This window comes from Chiloscyllium plagiosum, unplaced genomic scaffold (assembly GCF_037043375.1).
Source record: "Chiloscyllium plagiosum isolate Xiang-an unplaced genomic scaffold, Cpla_swu_hap1 HiC_scaffold_13, whole genome shotgun sequence".
In the NCBI taxonomy this organism is placed as follows: domain Eukaryota; kingdom Metazoa; phylum Chordata; class Chondrichthyes; order Orectolobiformes; family Hemiscylliidae; genus Chiloscyllium; species Chiloscyllium plagiosum.
In genome coordinates, this window is record NW_028270151.1 from 77,626,572 (window position 1) to 77,644,515 (window position 17,944).

The 17,944-nt window shown below is 41.7% G+C and overlaps 1 protein-coding gene across 2 annotated transcripts in view; it reads left to right on the plus strand.

Moving 5' to 3' along the window:
• Positions 1-1,417: 1,417 nt before the first annotated feature.
• Positions 1,418-17,944, plus strand: part of inpp5d (inositol polyphosphate-5-phosphatase D) — a 113,825-nt gene continuing 97,298 nt past the window's right edge. Inside the window, exons 1-2 of one of the 2 annotated variants that reach the window (XM_087993773.1) lie at positions 1,418-1,682; positions 14,301-14,364. In XM_087993773.1, coding sequence (XP_087849899.1) covers positions 1,549-1,682; positions 14,301-14,364 — 198 coding nt within the window. In that variant the 5' untranslated portion in view covers positions 1,418-1,548. The remainder of the gene's footprint in view (positions 1,683-14,300; positions 14,365-17,944) is intronic. The other variant, XM_043701883.2, reaches the window with a different exon arrangement.

The window sequence follows — 17,944 nt, forward strand, 5'->3', positions numbered from 1 at the left end:
GGAGAGTTGATATGGGGTGAGTGAATGAGTGTTTTGGGTCAAGTTGATGAGGGGAGAGTGAATAAGTGTTTACGGGAGAGTTGATGAGGGGAGAGTGAATGAGTTTTCAGGGGAGAGTTGATGAGCGAGGAGTGCATGAGACTTTAGGGGAGTGTTTTTGAGGGAAGAGTGAATGAGTGTTTAGGGAGAGTTGATGAGGGAGGAGTGAATGTGCGTTCAGGTGAGGGTTGATGCGGCAGGAGTGAATGAGTGTTCACAGGAGAGTTGTTGAGGGGACTGAATGAGTGTTTACGGGAGAGGTGATGAGAGGAGAGTGAATGAGTGTTTAGGGGAATGTTAATGAGGGGAGAGTGAAATGGTGTTTAGGGGAGAGTTGTTGAGGGTAGAGTGAATGAGTGTTCAGGGGAGAGTTAATGAGGGAGGAGTGAATGAGTGTTTAGGGGACTGTTCATGAGGGGAGAGTGAATGAGTGTTTAGGTGAGAGTTAATGAGGGGAGAGTGAATGAGACTTTAGGGGAGAGTTAATGAGGGGAGAGTGAATGAGACTTTAGGGGAGAGTTAATGAGGGGAGAGTGAATGAGACTTGAGGGGAGAGTGAATGAGTGTTCAGGGGAGCGATGATGGGGGAAGAGTGAATGTGTGTTTAGGTGAGTATTGATGAGGGGAGAGTGAATGTGTGCTTAGGTGAGTATTGATGAGGGGAGAGTGAATGAGTGTTTAGGGGAGAGTTAATGAGGGGAGAGTGAATGAGACTTTAGGTGAGAGTTAATGAGGGGAGAGTGAATGAGACTTTAGGGGAGAGTTAATGAGGGGAGAGTGAATGAGACTTTAGGGGAGAGTTGATGAGGGGAGAGTGAATGAGTGTTCAGGGGAGCGATGATGGGGGAAGAGTGAATGTGTGTTTAGGTGAGTATTGATGAGGGGAGAGTGAATGTGTGTTTAGGTGAGTATTGATGAGGGGAGAGTGAATGAGTGTTTAGGGGAGATTTGATGAGGGAAGAGTGAAAATGAGTGTTTAGGGAGAGTTGATGAGGGAAGAGTTAATGAGGGAGGGGTGAATGAGTGTTTAGGGGAGAATTGATGAGGGGAGAGTGAATGAATTTTTAGGGGAGAGTTGATGAGGGTCGAGTGACTGTTCCAGTGAGTGTTGGTGAGGGGAGAGTGAATAAGTGTTTTGGGGAATGTTAATGAGGGAAGAGTGAATGAGTGTTCAGGGGTGTGTTGATGAGGGGAGAGTGAATGCGTGTTCAGGGGAGAGTTGATGAGGAGGATTGGATGAGTGTTTAGGGGCGAGTTGATGAAGGAGGACTGAATGAGTGTTTCGGTGAGTGTTGGTGAGGGAGGAGTGAATGGGAGGCTCTGCTGCACTAGTATAAACTGAAACACGAGTTGTTTCTGTCTGTCTGTCTGACAGTGCTTTGAGGAAGTGAAATTCAGTCCGGCTTCGTCACGGCCAGGAAAGGCTGGCTGAGGGCGAGCTGACGCTGGGTTAGCTTTGTTTGCAGCGGGAGCCGAGGTTTTGGATGGAATAAGCTGACGGAGGAAAAGATGAACGATCGCTGGTACCATGAGGACATCTCCCGGCCCATGGCCGAGAGCCTGCTCGCCAAAGCCGCTCAGGACGGCAGCTTTCTGGTCCGGCACAGCGAGTCCTGCGAAGGAGCACTAGCCCTGTGCTTGCTGTAAGTCGGGATGGGTGGGAGGGAGGAGCGTTTACATTGAGGGGTATAGTCTGGCGGGGGGAAGGTACTCTCCCAGCCTGGCTGTGGGGGCTGCCAGTGGGAATCAATATCTTTCTCCAGGATGGGCTGCTCCATTCACCTGTTTAGCTCCTATAGGAAGGAAGTATAGTACATATACAGTACACCGGCTCTGTCTTGTCAGTGGGTTTAATTGCAGGGTTTTGTAATGACCTGTCCCCTCCTGTAACTATCACCCAATATTCGAGCGGTCAGTCTCGACCCAGACTTCACTCTCTTGAGTCCTGGAAGTGATTGAGCTGGCCGCCGTCCCTGGGCTGCAAACAGCAGGGAAATGGTTAAATGCACCCATGCCGGTTCGCAACTTCTGCTGGAGGCAAAACTTGTGCTAAGAGGCTGTTTGCCTTTTCTCCTCCACTTTGTGGATAATTGCCTGACTCTGCGTGCGTTACAGCCTGTGCTAGAGAAAAGGTTTCCTTTCAAACAGAAGTGCATGGACGTGTTCCACGGAGAGAAACTGATTGAGATCTCAGCGATAAAATGCTACAGGCTGCTCCTTCCTCTCTCAGCGTTAAACCAGAGTTGGGTTTAATCACCGCAATTTCCCCACCCCACCCCATGTTTCGATGCTGTCCAGAATATGTGGGTCAGCTGAAGCCGGAAATCCAGTTATTTATTTGTGGTCAGTGATTACATTTTTTTCAAAGACTTGCCTCTATCACTGATACCACATTGATCACTGAAGACCCTTCCCCATGCTTTCTCCTCTGTCCACTCCCATAGGTTGTAAATTCAGTCCCACTCAGGCCTTTACTGGACACTGTTCCAGCAACTTTGCTTTGACCTTCACTGTGTCCTTCACTTTTGCAGTGTTGGTAAATAATTGATAGTTTGTTCTTGAATGAACCCACCGTTTTCTAATGCTCCATACCAGCTGGCATGAGGGCACTTGCACAAGGCACAGTGGTAGTGAACCGATCTCTGGGTCCGGAGGCCTGGGTTCAAGCCTCACCTGCTTTAGAGGTGTGTAAAATTATCTCTGGACAGGTTGATTGGGAATTCAGCTACACTTGCAAGATGGGCATTTATGCAATTAGCAAATTAATTTCAGTTCACCACTGCGTGGTGGTGTTTTGGTAGACGCAATGAAACATCTGAATAAGATGTAGGAGGAGGTCATTCGGCCTTTGAAAACTGCTGTCACTTTAATCGAATTAGGGCTGGTCTGATTCTATTCACAAATCTGCATTCCTACCTTTTTTAAGCCCTTGCTTAACAACGATCTATATATCTCTGCCTTAAAATTATTCAATGATTCTGCTTCCTCAGGCTTTTCAGGGAGTGATTTCTAAAGACTCTCAACTCTTTGCAGAACAAAATTTGCCTCATCTTTTTCTTTTAGAAAGGTGATCACCTAGTCAGTGACCCCTAGTTCTAGATTCTTTCAGAAGAGAGAACATCCTCTCCATATTTATTCTGTCAAGACCCGTCAGGATCTTTACATATTTCAATCAAGTTGCCACATATGCTTCTAAACTAAACAGACACAAGCCTGGCCTGTCAAACTTTCCTCATAAGACATTTATCTATTTCAGTTATTAGTCTGGTAAACTTCTCTATAATACATCAGATGCGTTTATCTTTTCTTTTAAATAAGGTAACTGGATAGGTATAATGCAGTACTCTCAGGTATGGTCTGAGCAGAGCTCTGTCTACTAAAAGGGTCAAATGCTACATGAAATGTAAGTCTATTAATGGGATAGAAGAGTGAAAGATATTCTTGCATAGATGCACAAGTCCCTAATTAGACACAGAAATTAATAAGGTCATAAGTAACTAGTGTGTATTATAATGGATTGTCATAAGCATGAGAGGTTTTGTTAAACTTGTATAGATCATTACTTGGACAACAAGGAGACAGTGAGGACGCAAGGTTGACTTTCCTGCTCCTCGGATGCTGTCTGACCTGTTGTACACTTCCAGCTCTGCATCTATAACTTGATGGATTGCAAAAACTCAGGTCTTCATTCAATAAAAATAAGCTTAACCTCAGTTTTCAAATTCTCAACCTTTTTCTGTGGTGGGTGGGGGAAGCAAGAGAATCCCAGATTTCCCACTCACCTTTGTGTGAAGAAGTGTTCCTTTCGTCACCTCTAACTTGGTTCTAACTTGATTTGCCTCTCTTGTTCCGGATTCTGATACCGGAGAGAACAGTCGCTTTTCTATATCCTGCCAAATCTGTTAAACATCCCAGTCAGTAAACTCACTTTTTTATTCTTCTGTGCTTGAGGGAGGACAAGCCTGTGTTGGCAGCTTTGGAGAATTGAGGAACTTAACACAAGGGCAACCAAAGGCATGAGTTAGATCATGTCACTCAGTAGTAAAGTGGCCCAAGCTCTGCCAACCTTGGTTACAGGGCTCATTTTGTGAAATAATTGTTTGTTAGTGAGGGTGAACAACATTATGTTTCGAGGGAAATGGCTGTGGGATTCACTGCTTAATCAGATGGAGCTTTTCTGAGAAATTATAGCAACTTGGGTAAATAGATCTGAAAACAGTTGTGTTCAAAACAGGCTGGAAAATGTTGAATTTCCCGAGGGCTTTCTAAGTGATAATAATCTATTGATTTGTGGCTGATGGGTGCTTATAAACTTGTAGATCAAACTCACACTTCCTCTTTCCACTGTATGCCTCACATCATTCAGTAGCATCTGTTTTGATTCAAAAATATTCTGGCAGTTTGGACAAACTGGATGTACCCTTCCAAACAAAAATGCATTTTTACCCTTTTTAATATGAAATTCGAGGGGCATCTTAAAATACTCACGATTAGAGGACCTGCAACGGTATTTGTGAGGATGGAACAAATAAGAATTTTTTTTTACCCCACATAACATAACATTTCTCATTGGTAGTCAAGGCCCATTACCTTTCTCCTCATTTGAAACCATTCTTAAAACGAATCTGTCAACAATCCATTTGACCACCTCTGCTAAACCTTCAGTCACTGTGAAGTGCCTTTTAAATCTTTCTGTTCATAAGATGGTGCAATATAGTTAGGTTAGATTCCCTACAGTGTGGAAACAGGCCTTTCGGCCCAACAAATCCACACCGACCCTCCGAAGAGTAACCCACCCAGACCCATTTCCCTCTGACTAATGCACCTAACACTATGGGCAATTCACCGGACCTGCACATTTTTGGACTGTGGGAGGAAACCAGAGCACTTGGAGGAAACCCACGCAGACATGGGGATAACGTGCCAACTCCACACTGGCAGTCACCCTAGGCTGGAATTGAACCTGGGGCCAGGTGCTGTGAGGCAGCAGTGCTAACCACTTAGCCACTGTGCTGCGTTTTATTTTAATTCTTGGCGATTTTATTCAATGCCATGAGTCAATTTGTTCATCACACAAGATTCCCAACGATGAAGACAAGTTGCTTTTCAGGATTGAACAGTGAATTTCATTTTATCTTGTATTCGTATGTCCTTTCGAAGAGATCATCTACAACCTCTCCCCTTCCCCAATATCAGTTCCTTTAGGTCGTCCCAATAATAATGCAATGGAGGAAGTGTGAGCTCATTACATTTGCTCATAAGAATATAAAGTAGAATACATTTTAAAAGACATGCGGATAGTAAATATTGAGGCTCAGAGGGACTTGGGTGCTCTTACATCTATCTGAATGCCATCTTGCTAAGGAAATTGGCACAGGTCCATCAAATGCTTGTGGGCAGAAGACAGAGCAAGTGGATTATGGCACCGACCAGGGTGAAAATCTGTCAGTGCTGTGTATTTTCAAATGCCACACGCCAGCAAAGGCTCTGTTCAGTTAAACATGAGTATACATGGTACTGAAGCTATTTACAGGGATCATAAACTGCTTGTGGTTAAGTTACTAGATTATTTCTCCTGACTGTGCTTAATGCTTAATTAGACAACAGTGAATGGTCTGATTGGTGCTGAAGTACTTAAAAATTTACCACAAAGCCTTTTGCTGAAATAAGTTGCTGTCATTCATACAATGCTTACTGGGCATTCCCTGGGATTTGAGTCTGACTGGAAGAATAATGACAGGCCATGCAAGCTTCTAGAAGAGGGAAAACCATAGGTTTGGAGAAGGCATTTTAGAGCAGGATGCCGGAACTCCAGGGTCTTTCAGGGAGCACTCCCCCCTCGCCCCTCCCCCCCCCCACCCTTGGCCCCATTTTGATATGGACCAATGATTGAGATACAAAAACTCCATGACAGAGGTTGGGGCTAAAATCTGCCATCTGCTACAGGCACAACTGCAACTTTAAAGTAGAGCAAAGGACACATTGTCTATGGTGGTCAAGGTGATTCTGGGTCTTAACATTGTGAATGCCTTCTAGACTGCTGCTCAGTCTATAAGTACAATGCTTCATAAGCCTGTCTACACCGAGAGTTTCAACTCCAGGTCCATAGTCACCCAATTGTACAGTACAGAATAGGCCTTTCAGCCCATTGAGTCTGTAGTACCAAACCTACACTACTACCAACATGAGTCCAACTTTTCTGCATTCAAGCCAATAGATTTAATGTTATGACACTTCAAGAATTCATCCAAGCCCTTTTTTGTTTAAAGGTTGAGATTACCACTAAATTAACCTCCCAGGCAGTTCATTCCAGACCGCCCCATCACCTCTGGGTGAAATACATTTTCCTCAAATTGCCTCTTAAACCCTGCCTTTCACTTTAAAAGTGTGCCCCTTGCTCTTGATCCTTCAAGTAAGGGAAAGAGCAGCTTTCTATACACCCTATTCATGAACCTCATAATTTTATACACCTCTCCTTTGCCCCAGAGAAAACATCTCAAGCTTATCTGCCTCTCTTCATAGTTCAAATGCTCTCCCCTGGGCAATATCCTGGTGAAAAGTAGAGTCTTAGGGATTAATGAAGTCTGTTATACCTGAGTTCTACAGCAAACCTAGTGTGTGATCTTGCTGTCCAGTAATCTGGCACCTCTGTTCTCCTTTAACCCCCTGCCATGGCTCCTGGGCACTGTGCCCAGGCTTATGAAGCATTGTACTAATAGACTGAGCAGCAGTCTGGAGTTACCCTGGAGTTACGCCATCCAGCTCTAAAATGCCTTCTCCAAACCTCTGGTTTTCCCTCTTCTACCCATGTCTCTAAAAAGTTACAATGTCTGAGCTGGTAGCTGCAACTGTTGGGATTACAAAATGGTGTTTTCCTATTGTCACTTTTTTTTCCATCCACTGACCAAGCAACATTTCAGCTCTCGGGAATCTGAAATTAAGGGATTGGGGAAGTCCACTCTTAATTATCTGCTCTTGGAAATCAGAGTTTACTGAAAGAAGAGTAACACATCATGCAAAACAGTGGGTGGTATCAATTTAATGTGGTGCCTTCAATTGCGGAGTGTAGGTTCAATCAGGATAATTGTACAATGAATCCCATGCTGGTCTTTGAATTGAGCTGATTCCTTTCCTTACTGGCTGGGGGTGAGTTCAATATCTTTCATTTTTACCCTATCACCCAAAATTAAAATAATCCCTAAAAGCTTCAATCTTATTCAGTCATGATTAGAATCTCATTTTTGTTCATCTATTCCTCCCCGTATCTTAAGTTTAAGAAAAAGCAGACAGCATTGAGCTAGAAGGCCTATAGTGTGAAAGCAGACCATTCGGCCCATTGAGTCCGCACTGACTTCCTAATGGCCAACCCACCTAATGTGCACATCCCTGGATACTAGGGGCAATTTAGCATGGCCAATCCACCTAACGTGCACATTTTTGGACTGTGGAGGAAACTAGAACAAACAGACACGGGAAGAAAGTGCAAACTCCACACAGAAGCCGTCCGAGTTTGGAATCAACCTGGATCCCTGGCACTGAGGCAGCAGTGCTAACCACTGAGCCACAGTGCCACCCTAAGAATTTTGAGATAAAGCTACTAGGAGATGCTATTCTTGACCCAGCTGTATTTCCCTAAGTTGTATCTTGGCATTTCTGCTTTATTCTCCTCTGATAGGATGCAACATTTTCATGCCTAATGAAAAATGTATTGCTAAAATGCCTTTCATTCATCCTAGATGAGAAAACATTTGTCAGTCTGTGAAGTACTTTTCTTTAAGTATTAAGTAATACTGTCACCTTAGTGTGCCCCCTATTCTTGAAATCCCTATCTTGGGGAAAAGACACCCACCATTTAAGCCCATCTATGCCCCTCATGATTTTATAAACTTCTATAAGGTCACCCCTCAACTTCCTACGCTCCATTGATTGCTAACATTAAGCATGACAGAGAGCTGATATGAACTGAGAAATCTTTAATAAAAGCAAGATACATGAGACAGAAATGTTGCTCATTCAAGGCCATATGTAAAGATTTGTGTAAGTAGCCCCAAAGGCTAATATCAAACCTGTATAACCTGTGAGAATTGGAACTAAAACTGCCCAGATTATTCCTCCTTTCTGGAAATGCCAAGAACTCAACTACTGTTGTGAACAGAGAGCAGGGAGACCTGCCTAAAACCAGTGGGGTCTTTCTTTACTTCATGTATAACAGGTCTGGGTGATACCACTAGAATTCCACTTTTGCTAATTGAGTTGAGCAGCTAATAGCTGGGAGTTTCCTGTCAGGTCAAAATAGCCAAGACATAGGTTGGATTCAGAAGACTCCCGAAAAGATTTAAACATTTTCTTAAATTTCCTTTGTAGAACCAGGTAAGGTGAGGAAAGTTTAATTATCTTGGAAGACCTTGTTTTCTGCATGCTTTGCTCCCCTTGCTAATTTTTGCATATTCCCATGAGACTTTAGAGATACAAGATTGAGTTACTTTTAGACCCTTTTATTAGTCAGTTCCACATATCAGGTTGAATACTGATTAGATACATTTCAGCATTGTGCGTTTTGCATCAGTACAATATTTTTACAACTCCACACAAGCCAATCTCCCTGGTATAGTTTGGCACAGTTACTCGAGATGTTTCACAATTGTCTTTACTGCATTGACCTTGATCAGTCCAAGCAGTTGCTTTACTTTTGGATTTCATGCAGACTTAATCATTTTTGTTGACTGGCTACTTTGGAATTGCTGAAAGCCACAACATAGAAGAAGAATGAAAATACTGAAATGGAATTAACACAGAAAAGAGGAAGAAAAGTCAAACCGAACTTGCACACAAGAGAAGTATTTTCAGGAGCTTGTGACCAGATGACCACACAAGAATAAAAAAACCTGTGTGCATGCATTGTATACGCCCACATATACTTAAACGCAACACACCTGCATGTGTGTGAACAGGTATACACACTGCTCTTATTAATCTGTAGTAATAAGACCAAAATAACCAGGGCTTGGGTATATAGGACATGACTTCAAAGCTTGCAGTTGACACAAAACTCAGAAATACAGTCAACAGTGAGGTAAAATAGATAATTATGTCGAAGATGAAAGTTAATGCTGGTACATTTTGGGGAGAAAATATAGAAAAGCAACATAAGTTATTTTTAATTTTGAAGGAAGTGCAGGAAGAGATCTGGAGTTATACGTACATATGCAAAGGTTGAAGGACCAGTATAGAGGGCTATTTAGAAAATCATTTAGGATATTGAATTTATAAACAGAGGCAATAAGTACCAGTGGATTTAAGTTATTCTGTACCTTTTTATGCTGTATCTGTGCTGTAAAACATGGGTTATGTCTTTGATCAAGGTGCGGCATTTTGGGAAAGCAAATCTTCGCAGGACATATACACTTAATGGTAAGGTCCTGGGGAGTGTTGCTGAACAAAGAGACCTTGGAGTGCAGGTTCATAGCTCCTTGAAAGGGGAGTCGCAGGTAGTTAGGGTAGTGAAGAAGGCATTTGATATTCTTTCTTTTAGGAGGTTGTGCTGCGGCTGTACAGGACATTGTTTAGGGCACTATTGGAATATTGTGTGCAATTCTGGTCTCCTTCCTATCCGAAAGATGTTGTGAAACTTGAAAGGGTTCAGAAAAGATTTACAAGAAAGTTGCCAGGGTTGAGCTATAGGGAGAGGTTGAATAAGCTGGGGCTGACTTCCCTGGAGCATTGGAGGCTGAGGGGTGACATCATAGAGGTTTATAAAATCATGAGGGGCATGGATAGGATAAATAGACAAAGTTTTTTTCCCTGAGGTGGGCGGGTCCAGAACTAGAGGGCATAAGTTTAGGGTGAGAGGGGAAAGATATAAAAGAGACCTAAGGTGCAACTTTTTCTCACAGGTTGGTACGTGCATGGAATGAGCTGCCAGAGAAAGTGGTGGAGGCTGGTACAATTGCAACACTTGAAAGATATCTGGATGGGTATATGAATAGGAAGGGTTTGGAGGGATATGGGCTGGGTGCTGGCAAGTGGCACTAGATTGGGTTGGGATATCTGGTTGGTATGGATGAGTTGGAATGAAGGGTCTGTTTCCATGCTGTACATATCTGACTGCATGATCTTATACTGGTTAAGTCAGATCCAAGAATGATATCTGGCTTGATAGGTCATGATTTATTGTTTGTTCATATAACATGATAGTCTTTGAATTAAGTATAAGTCTGCCATGCTGCAGATTCTGTTTTTACAATAACATGCAAGTTAATTGTGCAAAAGAAATGAAGATAAAATAGAACAGACCAACCTATTTATGTACAACACAATTTAAAAGATTTCAAAACACATAGCAAAATACAACCCCAGCTATTCCCAACACCACTTTACATTACTGAAATTCCAGAGAGAGTTGTCTGTTCTATTACATCTATGGATTTGAGTTAATTGCTTTTTCTTAATTCCCAGTCTTGAGAGTTTGATCATCTTTTCCTTTATTTTTCACACATTTGAGCTTAAATTTTCTTTGCTTCAAAAAAATCCCTTCAGGTTTATAACCAAACACTTTTGGACTGGAATTTGTCAAACTAAAACTCCTACTGAGGTACACTCTCTTGCCTTACTGATTTGAAGTAAGTCTTTTCTCTTGTACCTCAACCAACAAGGTCTCTGGGGATTGCAAAAAAAAACCTTTCCAGTCCATGGCTTTTCATAAACAAAGCAAACTTGATTTCTTCTGAACCAAAAGCAGACTAACGCCTTTTAATGTTTGCTTTCTCCAATCATAAAAATCTCAGAATACAAGCTCATGGAGGGCCCAGCCACTTTTGCACATGATGTGCTGGTTTAAAATCCTGGCTCAAGAAGAGCTGGCAAGTTAGTTAATAAACACCTCATACACACAGGCCAAAACTCACATGCCACTAGTTCAAAATAGAAGCTAATTAAAATAAATGATAATACACAGAAATCACACACCTTACATCTCAAGTGCCACTGCTAGAATATTTCTTTAAAGCTATGGGCAGCACAGTTTCAGAAAGATAGCCAGACTAGGAAGAGGGAGAGCTGTTAGAATAGTACTAGAGATATGGGACTTGAATTCTGTGAAGAGACTAGAGAAGCTTCAATTGTTCTTCTTGGAGCAGAGGAGGTTTGGAGATGTTTTGATAGAGGTAGTCAATATCATGAACAGTTTTGACAAAGAATAAAATTACTTCAAGCGACAAAGGGGTAACTAGTAGAGGCAGATTTAAGATAATGAGCAGGAACAGCTGGAGGAGATATTTTTCTTCTAGCCAGTTGATAGGGTCTGGAGTGCAATTCCTGAAAGAGTGGGGGAAACGGATGCAAGATTTACTTTTGAAAGAGAATTGGAAATGGACTTAAAAAGACTTGAGAGGGAATGGGGAGGGGGATTAACTTGCAGCTCTACAGACAAACCAGTGCAAGGATGGATCAAACAGCTATCTCCTTCTGATTTTTACATAAAACACATACACATATTTGTACACCCATGTATTTTAGACATATGGGTGATCACAAATCATTGGCCTGCTTTACAAAGGGCTGTGTTTTCTTTTCTGTTAGCTTCAACAATAAAGAGTCCTGGAGTATAGTAGGTTGTTGATTTACAAAGCCCCTGAATGTTATTGGAATGGAGTAGTTTTGTCCTTGATGTCCTGGAAAGGCAATCAGATTACTGTTTGGGGTTAGGTACCATTAATCCTTGTGTGTGCGAAATCACAACACTTGGGAGCAGATGCTAATGTCCCCTGCAAGACAGAATCTCTACAGTAACCAAATCTCTTTAAGTAATGTAGCAATTGAGTAATGATCTTAACAGTGTAAACATTAATGGCACTAGCAATGTTACTTTGTCAATGATTAGCTTTAATGGTTTCACCCTGGCTTCAACCCTGATGGCTGGGCTGGTGTGAGGAAATGAAGGTCCTTTATGAAAACAGGAGTGAGACTGAAGGAATGAGATTCCCAAATAACACTACACTCAGTTTTTTTTTGCAAAATACTGTTTCCTACAGTTAAATATATACAACAAGATAACAAAAATAACTGCTGTTAACATTGGGAGTGTGTATATTGTTAAAAATTACTGATTGAATGCTGTGAATGAAGCAGTATTTGCCAACAATGAATTGTACAGCCTTCTAATTTACACCAGGAGATTGAGCTGCTGCAGATTTTGTGCTTTGATGTTTGAGGTTCTATTCATCCTTGATCCTAAAACCTTGGCACAACATGATCGTTCAGTGGTAAGTCACCAGGGACCAGGTTCAAGTTCGCCCTCAGGTGACTATGCAAACTCCACGCAAACATTCTTTCAGTGTCTGCATGGGTTTCCTCCAGCTGCTCCGGTTCCCTGCCACAGGTGTGCTGGTTAGGTGATTTGGCCATGGGAAATGCATGGTTACAGAGATTGGATAGGTCTAGGTGTGATGCTCTTCAGATGGATTGAGTGGACTCAATCATCCAAATAGCCTGCTTCCACACTGGAGGTATTCTATGAAATCTAAACATTGCTTCAACAGAACATTCTCTAATTTGAGCTAGTCTTATCAGGAACACTGCTTTATTGTGTTTTATCAGAGTGGGTCACGTAGCCCCAGAATCAAATTTGCCATTCTGTAAGATGATGCTGAAATTTTATACTTATACCACTTTCCCACTTTTCTCCTATCACAGGTAAAGCCCTCTTATAATTGGAAGCATAAAATTCTATTACTTCTCATTCTGCTAAACTCCAAACATTAAAAGGCCATTCTACTCAATCTCTCCTCATAGAACAATCTTCTCATCCCACAAACCGATCTAAAGAATCTTTAATCACGTTGTCTCCAAGACCATATATTTATCTTCGTTATGCACAGTGACCAAAACATCCCACCAGCAGTTTGTGTGGTTTCACAACAAAGCCCTATATAATAATTGTAGCAAGTTTCATTACTTACAGAGTACAATAAAGGCTAACATAATATTTGCCTTCCTAATAGTTTGTGTACATAACGTTCGTGAATCTTATAGAAGGACTTAGTTGCTGTGCTCCTAAATAATCCAGTTTGGGATTAAGACCACTTCAGAATTTCTTCATTGTTCTAATTAATAAAAGCACCTTTGATACGATTTGGAAAGTTAATGATTGCTATAATTGTTGCTGTTTGTTTCGGTGGAACCCTTCAGAATTTTCCAAACTAGCTTTAGTAACAAAAAATGTGAAGTAATAACAGTTTAGAAGTAGTGCTATTTAAATTAAGTTCAAATTAAGATCCCACATGTCCACTCGGGTAGACATGAAAGATGCTGCAGCACTATCCAAAGAAGATTAGAGGCACTGTTGGTCTTGTCTCGTAACTAACATAATTTAAACAGATTACTTGGAACAAACTGACTGAATGTCAAGAACATGGTAGTCAGAGACCACCATTTAAAGCACTTCATTTGTAGGGTAATTATGGCTGGCCTAAGGTTGTAAGTTCCATCAGGTTCTTGAGGCACAATGGTAGTGTCCTTACCGCTTGGCCAGGAGGCCTGGGCTCATGTCCCACCTTCTCCAGCAGTGTGTAATAAAATCTCTGAGCAAGTTAATTAAGAAAAACATCTATCAATGCATTTTCATTCTTTATTGTAAAACATTTCAACTGCACGCTACCATCTCTAGCAGTGCAGCTCTCCTTTAGTGCTGCAATTAGTCTTTATCCTGGAGAATACAAAATATTTAGAACATTGAAACAAAACAGATAAAAAGCAAACACTCCAAGCAGGAGAGGTTATGTTGATGTTGCATAGATCAATGCTGTTCTAATTCTGACCTCTTGAGCATACTTGATTTTGACCAACATCTGCCTAAGCATGAAGCTTGGGAATTCCCTCCTGAAACCTCTTTGTCTCTCCACTTGTAGTCACCTTTAAGCCAACCCTTAATTCCTAGATTAGATTTGGCCGAATATCTTCTGAGGTACCTTGGTGTCAAATTTTGTTTGGTAATTGCTCCTGCGAATCTCTGAGATGTTTCACTCTATTCAGGATATTGTATAAATATAAGTTTTTGTTGCATTTTGAGCAGTTTTGACCACAGGAGATGGAGAAGTCGGTTTCAAAAATGGAACAAAGATTTGCTGATGTTGTGCCTTTACTTTACTTTTTGTGTTGGAGCTGGAATTGGGGGAACTAGAAAGGGTGATCAAAAATCATTGAAAAGGATCAACCTTAAACTGAATTTAATTGTTTAACTTTCTTTTTATTCACTTCTCTTCCAGATATGAAAACTGTGTCTACACTTACAGGATTTTTATAAATGAGGACAATTTGTTGTCTGTTCAGGTAGGTGGTCACTTTAATCAAGCTTAAACTTCTGAGCTATCAAAACCTGTGACACTGTTGATCTAGTATGACAAATCTTTCCAAAGGCCTTGGGAGAGGTGAGTACCAAATAGATCTAAATATTTACTGACTCAGTCAATAACTATCCAGTTAAGAGCAGAATTGGTCATAATTATTGAGCAGAACAAGGTTAGCAGGGAACACGACTACTTGCAAATTCCCCTCCAAGTCACTCACAATTAGACGTGGGAATATATCATTGGTCGGAGGAGTTGTTGACAGTGAGGAAGGATGTGGCAGGTTACAGCAGGATATAGAGAAGCTGCAGAGCTGGGCAGAAAGGTGGCAAATGGAATTCAATGTAGCTAAGTGTGAGGTGATTCACTTTGGGAAGAATAACAAAAAGATGGGGTACTGGGCTAATGGTCGGATACTTGGTAGTGTGGATGAGCAGAGGGATCTTGGTGTCCATGTACACAGATCTCTGAAAGTTGCCACCCAAGTAAATAGTGCGGTGAGGAAGGCATATGGCGTATTGGCTTTTATTGGTAGAGGAATTGAGTTCCGGAGTCCTGAGGTCATGATGCAGTTGTATAAGACTCTGGTGCGGCCGCATCTGGAATATTGTGTGCAGTTTTGGTCGCCATACTATAAGAAGGATGTGGAGGCACTGGAACGGGTGCAGAGGAAGTTTACCAGGATGTTGCCTGGTATGGAAGGAAGATCGTATGAGGAAAGACTGAGACACTTGGGGCTGTTTTCATTAGAGAAAAGAAGGTTTAGGGGTGACTTGATTGAGGTGTACAAGATGATTAGGGGGTTAGATAGGGTTGACAGTGTGAACCTTTTCCCGCGTATGGAGTCGTGTATTACAAGGGGGCATAGCTTTAAATTAAGGGGGGGTAGATATAGGACTGAAGTTAGGGGTAGGTTCTTCACTCAGCGAGTCGTAAGTTCATGGAATGCCCTGCCAGTAGCAGTGGTGGACGCTCCCTCTTTATGGGCATTTAAGCGGGCATTGGATAGGTATATGGAGGATAGTGGGTTAGTATAGGTTAGGTGGTCTTGGATCGGCGCAACATCGAGGGCCAAAGGGCCTGTACTGCGCTGTATTCTTCTATGTTCTATGTTCTATGTCCCTCAATGACACTGGATCAAAACCCCATGAACACCCTTCTCTAATAGCACTGTGGGTATATCCATACAACGTGGACTGCAGTGGCTCAAGGACGTGGGTTCACCACCACTTTTTCATGGGCAGTTAGGGATAGGCAATGAATGCTGGCCCACTGCAATGCCCACATCTTGTGAATTAATATTTTGTTTATCAGTTACAGCATCCTGGTATTTTAAAAGGTGTACTTAATGATGTAAACCCTAAAAACATGGCTCTTCCTAGCTGCTAAAATTGAGAATGTGCCATCTCTGGAGTGGGGTTTCGAGAGTGGAAATGCTGGGTTGCGATACTGAATCAATGCTCTGGTGCTTTTTGTGGCAAACGGTTTGAGAGGAGGCTTTAGCAATTTTGACAAAAATAAAACACCGCAGCTGCTGGTAATCTGAAATAAAAACAAAGTGCTGGAAATGCTCAGTGCGTCTGGTAGTAGCCATTTGGAATTAAATACAGTTCATGTTGCCAACTGGATATGGACGACTTCAAAATGAGAGGCCCTAATATTGAAAAAAATACACATTCTACTCATTGCATTCTATTTCTCTCTCCGCTGGCAGACCTATTGAACATTTCCAGTATTTGTTTTTTTTATTTTCTATTTTTTTTTTGGTTGTTTCTGTGTGTGTGTGTGTCCTTTGGGAGATTGGGTGGAAACTTTGACAAGAAACGCTATGGAGGGAGTCAGCTGAGTGAGCTATTTTAGCTCTTATTCCATGTTTGAAGTGTTTACTTTAGGATCCATGGGTAGGTGAACAAATGAAAGAGAGAAGATTTGCAAGATCCTCTGAACTGGGGTTTTGAATTGGAGGACAATGATAATTTTTAGTCCCTGTTTATGAATCGTTGGATACATTCTTGTATACAGAAAATGCGCATGTATACAAGTCCTGTCAACACACAATTAATGACCATGTGGGTGAGATCCGAGAAAGTGACTAGCTCCACAGAGTCAGATGTCAGTGTGAGTTTATTGCAGGAAGGATAGCAGCGCTGCAAACACTCAATTTTACCATGTAGTATTTAACTCTTGAAATGTGCTCCTGACTCCCAAAGCTCTGCATCAGCAGCACCCAATTGTAAAATATAAAAAAAACCACTTGCTTTCATTAAGCACCTTTCATATCCTTAGGGAGTCCCAATGAGCTTTGCACCTAATTATGTACAGTCCCTCTTGTGGCATAGGAAACAAGGTAGTGATTTTGTACACCTCAAATTCTCTCCAACAGCAATGTGATAATGACTGACGTTTCAAGATGTTGCTTTGAGGGATAAATATTTACCTGTGCACTAGGGAAAATCCCTCTTTTGAAATAGTGGTGTGGCACATTTTATATCTAGCTGAGAGGGCAGATGCCTCAGTTCAATGTCTCAGCTGAAAGGTAGCATTTTCAACAATGCAGCACACCCTCAGTACTGTACTAGTATGTCAGCCTGGATTTTGTCCTGAATTCACCTTTTTTTTTTATTCAAGAGATGAGAGTTGGCTATAGTTGAGCCAAATTCAGATGCAGTTGAATTCTCAGTAGCGCTGCTCATAATGTGTTGAAACCATTTTTCATCTGTGCTGATGATGTCAATGGAGTTGGGAGCGAGAATTCAGAAACTCACTCCAACATACCACTCGGTGGCTAGAGCCTGTAATTGCAATGTGATGGTTGACGCAGCAAATGGATATGTAAACATTGTCCGTTCAATTCCAAATGGTGCATGTACAAAGGGAAGCACAAACAAAATCATAGAGTAATTTTGGTGGGAATAAAGAGTTGCTCAATTTAATTATAACAAACAATTCAATTGACCATGTCATTGCACCAAGGGAAACAAAAGTCAATGCGATTGTAAAGCGAGACAGACTGGTGGACGTAATTGAGCTTCTATTATTAGGATTTGGGAAGGTGTTGGCATGACTAAAATGTGAACTATGAACTGGGATGAAGGGTGATTCTGGCCTGAATTTGGCTGGGGAGTGTGCTCTGAGCTGTGAAGGAAACGTCCCTCGTCTCTTCAATTGTCCTGCCGGATGGCTAGTTCGAGCTGATTCTTCATTCATGATTAGCTTGGCTGCCAATTCAGTGAAACTACATGGTAGAGGTTTCTATTCCAAACTCTATCCAAGTTATCACCTGCTCTGCTTCACCAAACTGGGGTATACATATATAAACGTAGATATCTGACTGCACCCAAGTATACTCTTAATGCTCATTAATATGCTTGATTCTCAATAAATAAAACCTGGGGATGATTTATGACTGTAAGATGAAGGAGCGGAAGTAGGCCATTCAGCCCATCAAATGTGCTCCATCATTCTATGAAATCATGGTCAATTTGATCATCTTCAACTTCATTTTCCTGTCTTTCCTCCATAATCCTTGATTCTCTTACTGATTAGGACCTGTCTTGAACATC